We start from the raw sequence: 18,192 nt of genomic DNA, 5'->3' as shown, positions 1-18,192 counted from the left end.
CAAGCTGCTCTTGCTAGGGGAAGGTCAGAGCTCCCGTTCGTTCCTTTAGGATTAAGAACCAGCCCCAGAGGCCTGGGAACTCATGAGGGGAAATTTTGAACAAGGGAACTTAATTGTATGTCTATCTGTCTTAGTTATCTGTTGAATGGAGCTGACCCGTGTAACTATCACAAGAACTGAGCAGTGCTCATTAAACTAACTGTCATCTGCAATAACTGACTTCAAATGCAACTACAGCTGGGGAAATGTATTGCATTTTCCCTTGCACTTTATTACAAAAAACATTTACCTTCAGAAGTAAAAGCCAGTCAGATTAAAGGAGGCCTTTGCTCCTATGACTGACTGGAGTAATTCAAAACATACTTGGTAAATTTACTTTACAGCTGAACTTTGCCCTTAGTTCTGAATCTAGACGTCTGCTTGCTGGCTTTTATGGATTACTTTCTGTGCATAGCAAAGTTTTTTCAAAGAGCCGCTAACACGAGCTAGAGGCACTCTGCCACACGAGGGGCAGATGGTATTCTGGCCCAGCTTTCCCCCCTGCCCTCCCACCCGCAGCGTTTGCTGCCGCCCTCCTACCTGTCGCCCTTCCAGCTCAATCTGGAAGTTTTTTGCAGACTCCTGGGTCACCCGCCCTCCGAAGTCCAGCTGGTAGACTTGCGTTGCCTCGTTCCAGAGCGGCTGCTTGTTGGCCATCACATACACAAAGCCCTGGCTCCCCAGCCTCCCGTCCTCCTTCTCGCTGGCCTTACGGCACTTGAACTCATCCAGCTCACTGGCTGTCCTCAAATTCCTTTTGGTTTTCCAACCCTTTTTGCTGCCCTGACTCTGGTTCATCAGTTCGTCCCCACTGATAAAAAGTTCTGGCTCGCTCTCTGAACTATCCTGAAATTCGTTTGTCTTGTTCAGCTTCTTGGACTTCAGCTGGTCTTTCTGGCTCTTGACTTTCTTCTTCTCTCTCCCCAGCCTCGGGCTGGATATTAGCGAATTGAAGTCAGTCAGTGTCCTCGCCTCTTTTTTGACCTTGCCCTCAGTGATAGCCTGCACGTTTCCTTCCTCAGCGCGACTATCGAGTCGCTTCCGGCTCTTCTTGCCGAATTTGTCTGTCCTTTGAGGAACAGGGCTTTCAGTCAAGGAGAGCACCTCCTGGAAGGTGTCCGCCGTCTCCACCATTACCTCTGTGCCCACGTGGCCCTGAAGCTCCGCCGGCGGGGGAGACATGACCGGCTTCTCCACCACGAGGAGCGGCTTGGGGGGCAGAGTGCCCTGGGGGTTCTGCACGGGTGGGCATGCGCTGTAGGAGCTCCACGGGTGCAAGGCTATCGGTGGCAGCTGTAAACTAGAGCAGGCGCTACTTCCCGGATACATGGGCGGCAGAGGGCAATAGGAGAGGTTGGGCGGATAACCTGGCTGAAGCACTACGGTTGGCTCCTGCTGTGCAAACTGTGTGGGGGCCAGAGCTTCTTTGGGGGAGCAGGGGGGCTGCATTCCCTGAAGGGGGGGGGCACTGTAGCTTCCTGGGTATGGTACTCCAACCCCATAACTCGTCTGGAAAGTGGCAGTGGGACTGGTCGGAGACTTAGGGGAGACGAATGGCACTCGAGACATATCCAGATGCTGCGCTTGTCCGATGATGAGAGGAGCCGGTTTTAGAGGGTTGGGCACTGAGCTCTGAGGTGTCCTTTCCTGAGGAACCCATATCTCTTCACTCACCATAGGGTCCCACTGGTAGGGCGGTGGCCGTTTTACACTGATGGCAGCCTCCGTCAAGGCCACGGGTACGTGCCGTATTGATTTTTCCACTGGGCAGTGCTGAGAAAGGGCCTCATCCTCCGTGAAGGCGGAGTTGATATAATCCGCCCGGTCACGGGAATTGTCAGGCGGGCTCAGCAGGTTGTAGGAGGACTGGGAGGCCAGAGGCGAAGTGCTGACGGAGTGAGCGAGGACAGAGCTGTGCTGGGAGCCACTCCCCGTGCCCAGATCAGGTCTCATGCCACCGATACTGGAAGTGCTGTTGCTAGCGTTGGCGTTAGCCATGCTGCCCATACCACCAGCGCTCGCAGTGCTGCCGCTGCTGCTGCACTGGCTGCAGGTGTACAGGGCGGTGGGTACTCTCTGCTGGTACTGCGCCGTCACCACGCTGCTCTTGGCTTTGGGGGGAAGTTGCAAGGTGGCTCTCTGGCTGTCCACCAGCTGGGCCATTTTCAGCGCCGCCTCCCTGCTGTTCCTCCGCAGAGTGGCGTGAATGATAGTGCTGTCCAGCCTCTGCGCAATGCTCCTGCCCTGCGACAGCTGGCTGGCGATGTCGGGGTACGGCGGCGGGTCCCCGGTGGGGATGGAGTAACGGGGAACCGTCAGCCGGTTCAGGGTGGCGCTGGTGCAGGGCTGCTGCATCTTCTTCTCGGCAGCGGTGATACGCAGGGTGGCGGAGCTGCCGGGCCCTGGCAGGGTGTAGGTGCCCTGGGCGCAGAGCATCCGTGTGCGAGGCCGGCACACCTCCTCCACGTTCCCGCTGCTGTCGAACGTTGTTATCCGCTCGTACCCCAGCGGTGGCTGGTAGTGCCCGGCCGGGTAGAGGGAGAACTCCCCCTTTTTCAGGCAGAGGTCGAGGGGCGGCGGCGGGGGGCCGGGCGGTGGTGGCGGGGGCCCGGCGGGAGGAACGGTGCCGGGGTATGGTGGTGGGGGGTTCATCTTGTTCAGCTGCAGCTCCTGGGCGGCCCCAAAGATGACGGCGTCGCCTTCCACCAGCTGCGGCCCCGGCCGCGGGGCCTTGGCCTTGGGAGGGGGCTCGTGATCGCGGTCACCGTGGTCCCGGAGGTCGGCGAGGGCCATGGCGGGGGGTGGCGGGGCAATGGCAGGGGGCGCAGGGATGGTGCGGCCCAGCTCCCCGCTGGCCGCCGCCGCCACCGCTGCCATCGCCCCAGGGCCAGGGCCGGGGCCAGGGAAGCGCCCTGGGGCCCCCGGGAAGGGTCCCGTCCCCTCGCCGCCCGCCTCGGCTGGTGGGTTGGCCAGCACGTCCAGCTGCACGTTCTGGTTAGCCAGCAGTGACTGCACCAGGCCGATGCTCTGCGTGGGCGACATGGCCTGGGCCGAGCTGTGGATGGGCGCGATGGGGATGTTGACGGTGCAGGGCGGGCTGCTGGCGGGGGCTCCAGGCGCCCCGGGCACTGCAAGGAACAACACATCCAGTCAACCGATGGCCTCCTCACATGTGGCGAGGCTGCTCACATCCTGCTCGCCCCAGCCCCTGGGCCTTTGCTGAGCGCGGTGCTTAAGCAAGCACAAGGACAGCAGGCGCCAAACCTGGGAATGTTCCAGAAATGCCTCACGTGCCATTTGGTTTTCTCCAGCACTCTGCGGAAGGCATGTGGGAGGCTAAAAAATGCAGCACTGGAAAATTTCATGGCAGTGTTTACACGAAATTCAGGAATTGGAGAGAATTGTTTTTAAAGCTAGTGAGAAGAAAACCATGGCCTGTCTTTTGTACTTTGTCGTTCTGCTTTACCTTTGACTGCTTAAATAGCCTGCTTATCTTCTGTACTTGCTTAAGCGCTCTGCTGTGTTTGGATGGGCTGCTATCAGCCTCTGAAATCAGACATTAGTTGGAGCAATTAAGGGAGCCTATCTTCACTGACTCCCATTGCACAACAGCTGTTGATCAGCTTTAAGTTAAGTTCTAGCAGTGGTGTTTCAGGGCCTTCGTTCAGCCTGCACTGATTCCCATGGACTTTCCCAGAGCAATGAGTGTACCTGATGGGTCCGACCTACCACTCACTCATCATCCAGTTGTAACTACCATAATCAAAGGAATAAAAGGTTTTCTGAATCACGACTCACATTACTTTTCAGGCAAGTTTTTTGATAATAAATACATTAACACACACACAATAGAAAAGAAAATCCACTCACAGACCCCTGGCTGCTGCCACTTTTTCTTTGGCCTTTGTACTAGGACCACCCAACGTGGCTCCCTGACTTTCTCTAGGGCTGCTGCTATGTGATGGTGGGGCACAAAACAGTCCCCACCTGCCCAGGCTGACACTCTCTAGAGCCAGTCAGGCTAGAGACCGAGCTTTACGCAACGGATGCAGTGATGCTCCTCAAGCCTACTCTCTGATCTGATGGCAATTTGCAGCTCTGACTTAGGTGTTTGATGAATAGTGTCTTTAAAAAAAAAAAAAGTGAAGGAAAAGAAGGAAGTGGAAAGTTTGCACTGAAGGCACTGTATAAATCGTTAGTATAATGTCCCCAAATTCAATGAGCTTAGGCAAACTGGAGAATACAGACACCAGCTGGCCAAAGTGAAGTATTATTATCCCTTGAGTACAGTGAATGACAAAGCAACACAATAAAAGAAGGAAAATGAAACGGAGGGAGGAATATGATGGAATGAAATACAGACAAAACACATAGAAGTTATTGAAAGCAAGTTCTTGTGGAAAAGATGTGAGGAAATAGAAGGGAATCCAGAAAGATTCAAGAAGTAGGTATTATAGTCAGGGCACTTTCAGCTTCAATATTTGGTTGGGCTGCAATCAGAAATGCGAAAAGAAGCAGATGACTATATGAAAAGTTTCCCATACATGGTGGTTAACAAGTGACAGTGCAGCATGAAGGAGTTCTGACAATTTTAAGCACAAAGCATGGAATTTGCTCCAATTGCTTGCAATTCCTTCTGCTAAAAGGGCCCAGAGTGATTCCAACAGGAGCTACCATTGAAAAGCTAGAGAGCAAAAGGGAAATGAGAAAGTTGGAAGCAAGTACAGGTGCAGAAGTCAAAATAAGAATTAACATAATAATGAGGGAAAAGGGTAAGCAATATATAAACAAAAAAAGAACCTAAGAATGTTGCAGAGTCCTTACTAGTTTTCCTGTATTAAAAAAAAAAAAAAAAAAAGGAAAATGATAAGTGAGTTGTATCCATGATCACATGTGTGTGGAAATTCTGTGAAGACTTCTGATCTGCAAGATGCGATCAGGCAAAGAATTCATTAGCCAGAACTCCTCCAGCCACTGCCCAGTTCCTAATTAATTTCTAATTAAAATTCTAGTCACCTATCCATACTCTATAATTACATCTTAAATAGCATTAGGTTCTTATCAACATCAGTCACCCCAGCAAAAGATAGTAGGTGTACAGATGTTTGTGGCTATGTTGGCTAGCTTTTACGGTAACTCTGCTCATTCCTTTAGAAGAAGGCTGACAGCTAAACTTCATGGACCCTGAAGCAGTGTGATTCTGTGCCTGGCTGGCAGGCCATGCACTCATCCCAATGCCTGCAGGTTAGCAATTTATCCTCCAGAGGCTGAAGTGTAATTGTTAGCTTGGCTTGAGCAATCCCGAACGTTGCTGTCATGGGTATTAAGCCTATCCAAATAACACCTCATTTGTGATGGTGTTGCATAATATCCCAATGTGTTTAAATCCAATGTTTTCACATTTCTCCAATGGTTTTTAATTGATTTGTTTGCATAATTTGCAAGTTAAATCAATTCGCTGTCCGTTTGCCTTGCCAAGTCTTTACTGACTACATTAAAAAGCACCTGTCCCAAGCGTACTTCACTAATAAATTCCACTGCCCAAGAGCAGCTTTCTACTATTTTTGTTCTTGTTGTGGTTTACTTGTTTTAAATCTGTTACGTAATCATTATCTACACTGCAATATATTTTCCTGTTAGTATAAGGCACTTCCTTCCATTATATACATGCTTTAAGAAAGGGTATCTCCAAAAGGTTTTAAAATTTAAGTAGTCAAGTCAGAAATGAATGTTCATAAGAAACTTCAAAGAAAAAAGTGGCCAGAAGAGGAAGATTCTTATAGAGGACTGGGTAATGTGACTCTTCTATTACCTTTCTCAAAGAGCTGGAACAAAACTCTATCAATTTTCCCCATATTTCTGTGGTGTTTACCAACTTTTGATTCACAATCCTGTTTCAGCTCTTTTAATAATACAAAAAGAAATGATATTGCAGATCCAATTCCCATGAAGGGACAAAAAAACTTTTTATTTTTTTCCTATTCAAATTTTCTATTATGTCCTGTATGCTTGAATCAGGTTTCATACTAGAAAACGTTATTACTTTTTTTCAGATCTTTCTGAAGAAACTCTTTCTTCAAATCCTACAGGTTCATATCAGGTAGATAAAAATTAAACAAGCCAAGGCTCAAATCATGAGGGAATGGGCTTCCTTTTAAGCACATGAATATTTCTTTAAAAATTCAGAGAACTACTCTGATGCTTGGGTTAGTCACAAGCTTGGGTGCTTTCAGCAGTCAAAATGATGGTACAAAATAATGTGAGAATTTCTATTTATTTCATTAGATTCTATCTCAAGCTTATAATTGCTTTGCAGTGCTCACACTTCTTCCCCCTTAAAGAGTACTGGCTGTCCATGAAGGCCACTCCTATAGTTCAAAAAAACTGTGACGTGAGAAGCAGGAATCCCTCATTGATGTGAGAATTCTGAAATTGTATAATTTTAACTTTTTGGTAATTACGTATTCATTTTATTTGCATGGTTTTTTTTTTTGATTGCAGAAGGTCTTCAGTACTTTTAGTCCACACTCTTATCACCCCACACATATCTGTCACACCCATATCACCTGCAACCAAGCCTTCCCTGCACTGCTTGAATGTTCTGCTACCTTCCACCTCAGGGAAATTAGAAATTCCTTCCTGACCCACCTCGTTTATACAACATACTATTATAGCCTCTCTGTAAGACTCGGTACTGATAAAAATCCAAATGGGCTTTTAACACATCTCAAAATGTGGCTGAGTAAGTCAGGAACCTCCCCAGGCTCCTGTCAGCAGATTATGCCTTGATGCCATCGGGTCACAAGAACAACCCTTCTGGGCTTCTGACACAACATAATTCTGGTCTACAAAGATGGGGAATGCAAGGCTTCCATCTACAGAGAATTCTTAGTGAACTAAACAGAAGATGATTAATGTTCCAATGAACTTGAAACTTAGCAGCTCTATGTGGATTATACTTTCCATGTATTTTTATAAAACCAATGTCCGTAATACATATTAGCCTTGTCCTAATTCTATTCTACAGGACTACATCAGAGTAAGGGATTTTGATGTGTGTATTTACCAGAGGGAGCTAGTGACACAAATGATCTGTCCTCCAGCTAGCTTAACCCATAATTTGAAAGACCTCCAGTTCTTCCTTACCCGGTAAATCATCTTCATCTTCACTGAAAACATTTGGATTAAAGACAGGCAGGTTAATGTAGTCCATTGAAATCTTCCGCACTTCTGGGAGATATATTGTCATCTGCCTGGGCTGAAGGTGCAGCAAACTGGTTTTATATATTACTGGAGACAGAGTATAACAAGAAATAAAAAAAATAAAAGAAATCTGTCACACAAAGAGCATCTAAAGCTAAGAGAGAATTAATTCAAAGCAGATAGAAGGGTTATGACTATTGTTATATAATTTGTTTATGAACAAATGCATGTATGGGCCATTCTTAACCAAATCACTATGCAATATTATTTTTGCATAAATAGGATAAAAAGGATTGTTTCTTTCAGCTATTTCTCCTTAAACAGAAGCAGCCTCTCTTTAGTTAAATAAGCTGTGGAAATAATAAATTACTTCATCCTGTATTTGTATCTATATTTAGGAAAGGAAAATATTTCTTCCATTCTACTTTTGGAACTCTTGACCACAGGATTCTACAGACTTATATGAACTCAGGGGAAAACGGGAAAGGTTTCAGAAAGGAAATCTGTTAAGGGTTACCACAGAATGATAGAATCATAGAACAGCTCAGGTTGGAAGGGACCCTGAAGACCATCTAGTTCCAAGCCCCTGCCATAGGCTGGGATGCCACCCACTAGATCAGGTTGCCCAGGGCCCTGTCCAATCTGGTCCTGAACACCTCCAGGGATGGGGCATCCACAGCTTCTCAGGGCAACCCGTGCCAGTGCCTCACCACCCTCTGAGTGAAGAATTTCCTCCTGTTACTACATACAAAAAAAAACCCTCCTGGCTCAGGAAGTCTGTGGGACCTAAGCCTTGAAGACTGGGAGAATATCTGAAGGAAATACCTCTACACACTTACTCCACACATATTTACTTACTCCACACTCCTACCATACGTATTTGTCACTGATACTGAGAGAAAATTGAATTAGAAAGACATCTGGTCTGGCGCAGTAGGGTCACTCTTACACTATCTTTTGACAATCATTGGAAATGTGGTTGTCAAAAAGTGATAAATGACTTGAAAAACAGAGAGGCTGGAATTAACCTGAGAGTTTGTGTAACACTTTAGTAAATAGTGAGTGCCATTGCCCTATAGTAGTAACACTGGTTGACCCCAGGGTGACAACATCCTGAGGACAACCTTTGTTTGGAGGCTGGGTCAGAGAGGGTTGTCCTGCCAGGAGCTGAGACTCCATCTCTTGTCTGATGGTAGTCAGTATAGACACAGAAGACACCTGTTTAACTAATTCTGCATCCAGGGCATCATTATGTAGTCCTGACCTACGTACATAATTCAGCTCAGGAACAAATACATTTTCCAAAGAGCTCTTAAAACTCCTATAATTACATTAGTATTTCAATTCAGAGCTCAGTTCTGCTACTAATTCTAGGTGGTACCCTGTTCTTTGCTTAGCCTTTTTCCTTTCAACAGGACTATCTAGGGAGAAAAGGCCGACTCAGGAAAAAGTTGAGACTAGACAATTTTTACTTTTAATGAAGGCTATCAGTTTACTGATGATCCAGCAGGAGAACCATGTGAATACTCTAGGCATTGATTTGAAGAATCTTGAGCACGACGCTGTAAGAGTTTTTACATTATTTTGGTATAGTTAGCAGCTAAATGACTAGAAAAATTGGATTTTTAAAAATACTTCTATTACAGTAACTAAAACCCTGTGATTTTTACAGTCTTGCAAAAGTTTTGTTTATTCTTTTTTTTTGTTGTTGTTATTGTTGTTCAAATACACTGTAAAAATTAAGGTCTGGACTTTACTATTAATTAATCTGTTCATTACAGCTGAGACTTTGTTATTGTATTTATTTGTCATCTTGTTATTGTATTTATAGATTTGAATCTCTTTTAGCTACAGTGAAAATTTGTAAAATCTAATTTCTACTGTCCACAGAAAATAACTGCTTTGTTAAAGAAGATCTCTGATCACCTAAAAAGAATCATACAGCGTAAATTCGTTATTTGTTAGAAACATTGATATGCAAAAAATCAAAAGAATTTACTTTTACCTGCACCAAGGTTCGTTGGTAGGAAAGCAGCCAAACCCACAATTTTAAATTTGGTTCCCCAGATGTTAGATGTGACCTGAGCAAGGTAGTTGTGCTGCAAAGAAAAAACAAGATATTTTTCACCTGATAAAATCTGCATGAAGTTCTAATAAAAACCTGCAGGGCAGTAAAGCTATTGCAAGTGATAATACAGTTGAAGCTTCTTTTATTTTACTGAAACAGCCTAAAGTGTCTTTGTAGCAACTATTACACCCAGTCATTAAGAAGCCTCATTTTGATATCTGAACACCATCAGAAATTATGTCAACAATCATATAGGCTACTTAAAGCTGTTGAAGTGCAGAAGAACATGATAGCTGCTTAGTGAGAATAAGACTGTTTCAGATGTCTGCTTCTCCCACACAGTAAGAGTCCAGCTATTTTGTATTTCAGAAAGAAATGCTGCCTGCCCTTTGGTTCTATGCTTAAAAATCACTTTACAGCACAATAAATAAGACAGAAATGAATTCATAATGAGCTTCCAAAGCAGTTTCCCAAACCACTGCTTCCATGGTAATCAAATTACGGCTACAAAAGATTAAGAAATTTTGAAGTCCAAGAGTTATGCCATCAGCATCAGGAACAGGATCTAAGCCTTTGCTCTCCTGTGCTATTCAAAGGACTTTTGGTTTTATCTACCACTGCTATGTAACTGACCGAGAACATTTCAGTATGAAGGAAAAAGTGAAATGACAGAATGGAAAAAAAGCAACTGAAACAATAGAAAATAAAATGAAAAGAATTCAGATTGGTATTAATGAAATGAGTAACCCAGACAGTTTTACAGGCTGCTAAGTTTCATTTACCCACAGAACGTGAACAACACAAAGAACACAAAATGCTAATTTCTTGCCTTCCTTCCAATTAAGGCTGTTCCAAGCAATTATGAAACAGAACATTTGGCCCTGTAGAGCAATCATTTCCCTGTCTCTGCAGAATCCTAGCAAAGCAGAGAACTATGGTGGCATTAGAACAGCTCTGCAAAAACTAAGAAACACTTTCACATATACTTTCAAACAGCCAACAACATCAACTAGAATAAAATCTCTCACATGGATTCGCATTGGCAGAAGTAATTGGGGAGAGACTTATCAAACAATGCTTGATACTCCATTGATACTTTAGACCATCAATATTGACTTAGAAAATGTGATTCTATAGGTGTGCCATCTAGTAGATGTAATTAAATGAAACTATTCTATTGGTGATCACTGGATCTATATCATAGATTGCTGCCTCTGGAAAGTGATGCATTTGGGCTCAGGTCTGGTAACAATGCACACAATACCTGAGTAATATCTTCTAAAGGAAACTCTCTTCGGGTTAGGCTTGGTGAACCAATAGAAGGTTTCCTTATTGGTAACCTTGGAGATCTTGATATCTCCTGCGCGGCTCGTGACATCTTTGGAGATTTGCGAGCTTCTATATTGATTCTGCATATAAAGCAATAATTAGAATCATCAATTGGCATGCAAAAATGCAAAAAAATCCGTGTCTTGGATGAATATAAAGATGGTAATGAAGACAACTGGTATGGTGTTCTCTAGATGATTAGTGAAGACTGCATAGTCTACAGGATGGAGAGTTATGGTTCAAATTTTGAAGACATAAAAAGCCCAACACATTTGCAGTAACTCAGATCGGATGCCTTCAGATTCATTTAACAAAGCTTACAGCATTTCTACCAGATGCAACATATCCTCCACTAATCCATAAAAAGGTGTAAGGCTGAATTATTTCAGCTCTGCAGACTTTGAGCAAAGCCTCAAGAAATGGAAACATGACACTTGAGCTGGCAGATCTCTGCAATAGCACAGCAAACCAAGGCTCCACAAACTTCATCAGTGCTCTCACTCTAAGTCAAAAGTTACTCCTAGCCCATGTTATACAAAGGGAGCCATGAATAAGGGGATCATGCAACCGAAAAAGATCATTGGTGGCAAAAATGAAGAACAAAAATTGTATTTGAAAAATACGCTCTTAGAAAACCAAGACAACAAGGTTCTTCATTTCCCTGAACTATTTCTGTTTTAGGCACAGGAATTCGTGGTTCTGCTGTCAAGGACTACTGAAATAAAACTTTGGTGATTTACACATTACATTCACATATAAAGGGATGCATTTCCTTTGCCTCATTCTAGGACAGTCTCATACTATAAAGTCTTTGGAAAAGCTGCAGCTAGAAGGCCTCAGTGCCACAATCCCGCAACATGAAGCTGGCAGACAGACATCAGTGCCTGTGAGAACCATCATGGACATCAGTGAGGCTGTGCAGGTGGGGGCTTCTGTCTACACACATAATAAATATGAAGAGCTGGCAGGAAAGCACCAGACAAATAAATAGCTTAGAAACTTGTTTTTCATATTGTTACAGAGCCCGGTCAACCCAATGTTTAGGAGGAAGCTTCCTGAGTCTTCCTTGCAAGGTTGCCACATCAGAAGTGCCACCTAGGCCAGGATCAATTGTGTGGACTTTTGAACTTTAAAATACCCCTGAGAAAGTACAGGCAAGGGATTAACTAGACCAGGGATTCTAAGCACAGAGCACATAAAAACATGGACTATCTAACACAGGAAACATTTAGTGGTGTCAAGAGTTCACATACAGCAAAGGCAGTGGTTGGAGACTTCATAAAGCTTTTCCTTGAGACTGCTGGGGAAGAATGGTGCCTATTGTTTCCCATTACTTTCTGCCCCACAACTTTCCCCAAAGTCCACCTTAACGCCAGTCTCAGATCACTGCAGAACTGCACACTGCAGAGGACCTAACTGCTCCTATCTGCCCAAAGGAGTTCACTTTTAACTTTCTGAGGTGTTAAGACACTGTTTAAAGAAAGAAAAAAAAAGAAAAAAGAAAAAAAAAAAAAAAAGAAAAAAAAGGGAAAGGAAGAAATCTTTTCATCATCTTTTTTTGGCAAAAAAAGATGATGAAATATCCAAGCAATGATTACCTGGGGAGTTTGGGTGATTTGCTAGCTCGACTGATTTTGGGAGACTTTTTTGCTGCCCAGTCATCACTCAGTTCGATATCGCTGGAGTCAGAGCAGTTGCAGCTGTCAATCACAGTGGAAATCAAGCTGTTTCCATAGATTTCATCTATCAAGACAGGCCCCAGAAAATGTAAGTGCTCCTTCAGAAAACTGGTATCAATATATCAGTCATCAGAAGCATAAATCCGATCTGCATGCAGTAGACAAGATAAAACTATACAGACATAATTAAACAGTTCTTCACCTTGCCTTGTATAAAGTCCAAGTTTCCAATGGTCTGAACTCAAGTGCACATGATTCAGACGGGTGAATCACATTCAAATGACTTCAAAATAAAGACTAAAGAATATTTTCTGCTATTAAGACTTAGCTAATTAGCAATCTATTCAAAATACAAGAAGTTCCCTTTTTGTAAAACAGAAGACTGTATGGTATAATTTGAGAGGCTTGAGCTTAGGTCATGCTAAAAACTTTTTCTCATCAGAAAAAATAAAGATCGGATGCTAGCTTCTATATTGCATACACAGATTTTCTTTAATTCTTGAGGTTTTAATATCTAAAGTCTGTCTTTCTAAATATTTTTTTATACAGAGCTACAATTCACTTCTACCTGCTTTTCCATCTGTTTTAGGATCCATGATGACAAACTCTGGCCGCAACTTGCTGATACGACGTCCTTTGAGGATGGGCACCAGTCCCCCAAGATATTCCAAGTACAGAGTATAACATGGACCACCGACCTCTGGGTCATCTTCTGTCCGCTTCATCGTGCAGTGAAGCCGTTCATTGCCAGCTGTTGGGTAGCTGACAAAATCTCTCATATTGTTTGGGTCTGGGATAGGAGGCTTAATTAAATGAAGGAAGGAAAGAGAAAGTTTCCTATAGGTTATTGTTTTTTTTTGTCTGTGGCAACTTAATCCTGACATGACTAACTGAATTTGAATCCAATTCTAACTTGGCAGCTCAAGATTAGTACAGGTTACTGCGAGAGATATGCAAGACCCACATGTGAGACAGAGGTGCTGTATACTATTTAGTTAGGTTAAAAGCAGCTCAAAACTACAAAACTAAAACTAATTACATCAAAGAGAAAGGTAGGACTTGTGGTTGGAGAATTGAATTAGACAACAAACCTGTATTGAAGTCCCAGCTCTATCACAAACTTCTGTTTTAACTTGGGTAATGTGGTCAACAGGTCAAAGTCAGAGTATCTCGCCTCTTGCTGTCCCCCCACGTGAACTTAGCAACTCTTGTTCCCATTCATAGTTAGTATTGGTGCATGCTATGCCACTATGCTACGATGCTGTCAGCTCTGGAAAAAACTTGTACCTCTTCTATCATCCCATTCCTTTCCAAGTACATGACCCATCTTTGATGAGGGCCTTTTTGCATGCTGTGTTGAGAAATATGAGCCCAAAGCTCAAGGTGGGTTACTTTGCCCTGCTTGCCAGCAGGCTGTATTAATCCATGAAGAGCTCAGTCCTTAAGCAACTAAACTGCTTTTGTCTAAGACAATACAGCCTCTACGACACAAATACTAGTAATGTGTGCTTCTTCACCACTATTCTACTTAATGCTCTGTATCTTTGGAGATCAAGGAGTCATGGTTACAGTAAGGTATTTACTCTTCTTTGACAAGTGGAATGTTTCACAATTGCAGAAATTGCCCTGATTTGCAGTACACAAATGGAACTGTGTTGAATCATTATATTATAGGCATAATTTGGTCTCATTTAAGCTTGGCCAACTCCACAGATTTCAAATTAGCTATTCTAGATCTATATTGTTTTAACAAGGACCTGAAACTCAGAGAAAATGCTGTAATACACACACAAAAAATACATAACACAAAAATACATATTTGAATGTAGGCCATTTACTAGCTAATGCTCTGGTTTACAGGCTGTAATAAAGAGTTTTGAAATCCTGAGATGTGCCGGAGGGCAAAAATACGAAAAAATGGGGTTGAGCAGATGGCTCTGCAAGCAGCTCTGCTAATGTACAGGAAAAGGTGTAATAACTGCTTCATTTTCCCATAGCACTGCTGGAGCAGTAAGGTTAGCAGAACTCATTGTCAGGAGAGATATTTGGGCAGCCACAGGTCTTATGGACTCATGTAACATGCAGGGAGGCAACAATTTTGCCAGTGTGAATCTCTCCTGAACTGTGACACAGTACTATCGTTGGCATGAGCTTCTTTGGTAGTCTGCACGAGTCAACAGCATTTTGTACCCTTGGGACACAGCGTATTGTGTCCTCGGAAAGGCCATACACACAGTTTAGCACAGATCAGGGTGTGAGCCCTCTTTTCAGATTTTAGTAGGCACCACACTAATCACTGATCCATGATGTCATTGAAGAGGAGAGGAATTACCCTTAATCAACCTTTTTTATCGTAATTACGTGGAGCCAGGATTTTATCCTTTGTCACTTAGGAGCAGCATAGGGGAAGAAAATCAAGCAACCCCTTCCTCTTCCACACATACACATGCTTCTTTCCTTTCACCTTGATTGTTGGTATGAAGGCAGTGGTGAGGTACGAGCAGAGTCGAGGGGGCAGGGTCAGCTTGCTGATATCCTTGTCATCCCGCAGACAGCTAGCGATGGTCTGCTGGCACAGGAGCTGCAGACTGGAGACCCTGTGCTCTACTCTGACAACGTATAACGCCGGTCCAGAAGCCATCAGCAGGCGTGAATCCCTGTGACCCCAGCAGATCGAGATGATGGGACGCTGCATGAAGAGGAATAGGGCAAAACTTAAAAAGATCATACACTTTCACCCAAACAATTGTGCAGGAAGTGTTCATACAAGTTCAGCACCAACTATGTTCCCTTTCATCTTCCAGAAACTTAAACGTGCACGTTATTGTCCACAAAAGTGAGAAAAAATGTGAACATCTGAAATTATTGATAACAGTGGTTGATATTTATATCATGCTTTTTACTCACAAGACTTAAAGCGCTTCACACAAGGAACTGTCTATCCATTTCATGACCCAGATAGGGAAAATGAGGCACTACGAGGACATGTGACTTAAAAGTCACACAGTGTTAAAAAGCAGGATCCTTTGAGGCCCCATCCAGATTGTTTTTTCAGTCATCTAATCAATCTTCATCCACTGGTGATGGCTCATAGTTTACAACTGAAATTCAAACTACATGCCCAGAGACAATTAGTAGACTAGTGAACAAAATCCAATTGGTTTGCTTGTGTTGCACTGAGTCTTCTGCCACACAATGTCTTTTTTGAACCATTCCCAGAGGAAGTGAATTGTAAAAGACCACCATGGGCAAAATGAAGAATTGCCTTTTTGTCTCCTGTTTGTCCACACTGAAAAATGTCTAAGTTCATGGCATTAAGCACAGAAATAGAGTCAGAGGTGATTGGGACAAAGTGTCAGAACTCAGAGCCATATACCAAAATTCAGCTCAACCCCCCCTTTGGACATCATTCTCTGCTGAAGGAATATGAAGAGTTTACATGATAATAGTGAGTTGTTTGCAAATTTAGAACCATGAAAAAGGATTTCATTGCAGGTCTCAAGTAACAGCCTGACTAAAAACTGAACAGACTGGATAATCTAATGAAAACCAGCTCTTAAGAGATATGGGAACCTGTTTTTAGCAGGGGGGTTGGGCTCGATGATCTCAGAGGTCCCTTCCAACCCCTACAATTGTGTGATTCTGTGTGATTCTGTAACATGAGTAAACTTGTGCTTTGGGGTGCAAGATGATCCTCATGAGTAAAGCTGTCCCACAAACATCTCTGAGCTCTTTCCCAGACAGCTACTTGTGCTCACAAGAAGTTTTCTAAACTATCATGCTAAACCCCATCTTCTTGATGCACAGCACTGGTGTGTTGTGACCTCTTATAGCACTACCACTATTATTTTTGCCCTTCAAGAGGGTTAGCTGCAGCCACATGTCATCTCCCGCCTTCAGTGTTGCAAAACTCTTTACTTGCATATATACACATACCCTATGGAATCTCAATCCCACAGCTGCTATCTCTATACTATATACATATATATATATACACAGTGTGTGTATATATATATATATGTATACATATATATAGTATATACATAGTGAGAGGAAGAAACACTCACTCCATGAAGAATACTGTCCAGCGGGCTGTAACTGGTGAACTGCAAAAGGTTTACTCCTTCCTGTGAAGGGCTCCCTTCTTTTCATGATCCTTGACATTCAAAAGCTTAAGCGAACATATTCTTTAGCTAATTATGAACTGTATTTACTGAAAGGTCAGGGTCTCTTCGGAATATCATAATGTAGCAAACAAGAATTAACTACGTAGAAGATAAAAGTCAAGGCACCATCAGTAGTAACCTTTATCCACTCCTCTCCAGTAATATGGTACCCAGATACACAGTTTGGATCAGCCCAGAAGTTACTAATCTAGTTTGGAGTTAGAAGTTACTAATCTAATTAGAAGTTATTAATCGAGTTTACAAATTCAAAATGCTTAAAGATGAGAAACGAGCACAAGATGTTTTTTTTTCTGTGAATCCCATAAAGCAAAATGCAGTTACACAGAATGACATTGATGTCTATCATCAAGATAAAGGACTGGATGACAGAATTTTTTCAGAAGAAAGATCTTCCCTGCTACGTCATCTTATCCTAGATTTAAATTTCAAAGAAAATATTGGTTTTAAAGTGGTAGGAATAAAGAGCTTCAGAGACAACGCTACAAACAGTTCTATGGGGGCAGAAACCTTCAGGCTGACTGATATGCAAATGAAAAGCAACAACATGTGAACATTATGATTTTCACCATAATTGCTAAAGGCATTTTGTAGTGGAGAACTTCAAAAGAATTGAGAAATCCTTCATGTACCATGAATAATTATTACATAGCTTGTCATAACCATAATTTGTGGGACAGAGTCTCGGATTCGATGAGTGATCACATAAAATGTCCCTACTGATGGGTATTTTCATTATTTGAGAGTGTGCTCAACCCTCATACTGCCTGGCAGTAATGAGACAGTTCATGCTGCTTGCAAAATAAATATGATTGGAAAGGCGCTGACAAAAGTTAGGTACCTGCCAGTTATAGTGTACAACAGCCTGAGGAAGGCACTAGGAGAAGTGACCCTGATTTCCTCAAGGACTGACTTCCAGCATGGGCAGAACTATCTGCCTGATAGTTACTGTGGGAACCAAACCACATCCCTCTGGTCACACTGGATCAAGCAAAGCTTACCTATAAATAAGGTGAGGGAATAAACAAATGTGTGACTTAGCGCAAAAACGTTTATTGCTTACATGAAGTTTAATGCCAGAAGAGATTATGAAGTCTAATATCCCAGCTATCATAATTCAATACACCACACCCAGACAGCCCTACCATGAAGTCTAGCATTTCAGCTATTACAATATTATAATACACCAAGATAGCCCTCTTCTCATCCAGTTATCTGGATCAAATGAAACCATGTCTCTCAGGTTAATGCAGCATGCAGGGAAGAGCAGAGATGCAGACAGTATCAGTGCAAAAACCTGTGCAATCTAAAACATCCCAAGGAGGAATTTTTTCAGTAGCTTTGAAATGCTGCGTGGGACCTTTGGCAATAAAGCACTGTGGAGCTAAGGAACAGTTAGAAAGCCAGAAGCCAAAAGACTCACTGCATGTCTCACTGCATGATTTCATCTTGAATTCCCAATAGGCAACCATAACTCACCCATCTTCTAACTTTTGAACACATGACTGCATTATTTAGGTATTTTTTATGTATGTGCATGCATTTTTATGTATATGTATATAACAATATATGCATGAGTGGGTGCATGTTTAAATAAACGCACACACATAGAATCATAGAATGGCCTGGATTGGAAGGGACCTTAAGGACCACCTAGCTCCAAGCCCCCTGCCATGGGCAGGGACACCTC

At 43.0% G+C, this 18,192-nt stretch overlaps 1 protein-coding gene across 5 annotated transcripts in view; it reads right to left on the bottom strand.

Moving 5' to 3' along the window:
* Positions 1 to 18,192, bottom strand: part of TULP4 (TUB like protein 4) — a 157,018-nt gene that overhangs the window by 8,659 nt on the left and 130,167 nt on the right. For all 5 annotated transcript variants that reach the window (XR_010829764.1, XR_010829763.1, XM_066993151.1 and 2 more), the window contains exons 8-14: positions 14,783 to 15,007; positions 12,887 to 13,121; positions 12,238 to 12,382; positions 10,575 to 10,719; positions 9,248 to 9,341; positions 7,186 to 7,329; positions 580 to 3,167 (exon numbers count right to left, since the gene is read on the bottom strand). Coding sequence is in view for 3 of the 5 variants with exons in the window: in XM_066993151.1 (XP_066849252.1) it covers positions 580 to 3,167; positions 7,186 to 7,329; positions 9,248 to 9,341; positions 10,575 to 10,719; positions 12,238 to 12,382; positions 12,887 to 13,121; positions 14,783 to 15,007 (3,576 nt within the window). In the remaining 2 variants the exon portion in view is untranslated. The remainder of the gene's footprint in view (positions 1 to 579; positions 3,168 to 7,185; positions 7,330 to 9,247; positions 9,342 to 10,574; positions 10,720 to 12,237; positions 12,383 to 12,886; positions 13,122 to 14,782; positions 15,008 to 18,192) is intronic.

This window comes from Anser cygnoides, chromosome 3, assembly GCF_040182565.1.
Source record: "Anser cygnoides isolate HZ-2024a breed goose chromosome 3, Taihu_goose_T2T_genome, whole genome shotgun sequence".
In the NCBI taxonomy this organism is placed as follows: Eukaryota; Metazoa; Chordata; class Aves; order Anseriformes; family Anatidae; genus Anser; species Anser cygnoides.
The sequence above is the reverse complement of the archived record's forward strand: the minus strand, read 5'-3'. Positions and strand labels throughout refer to the sequence as shown.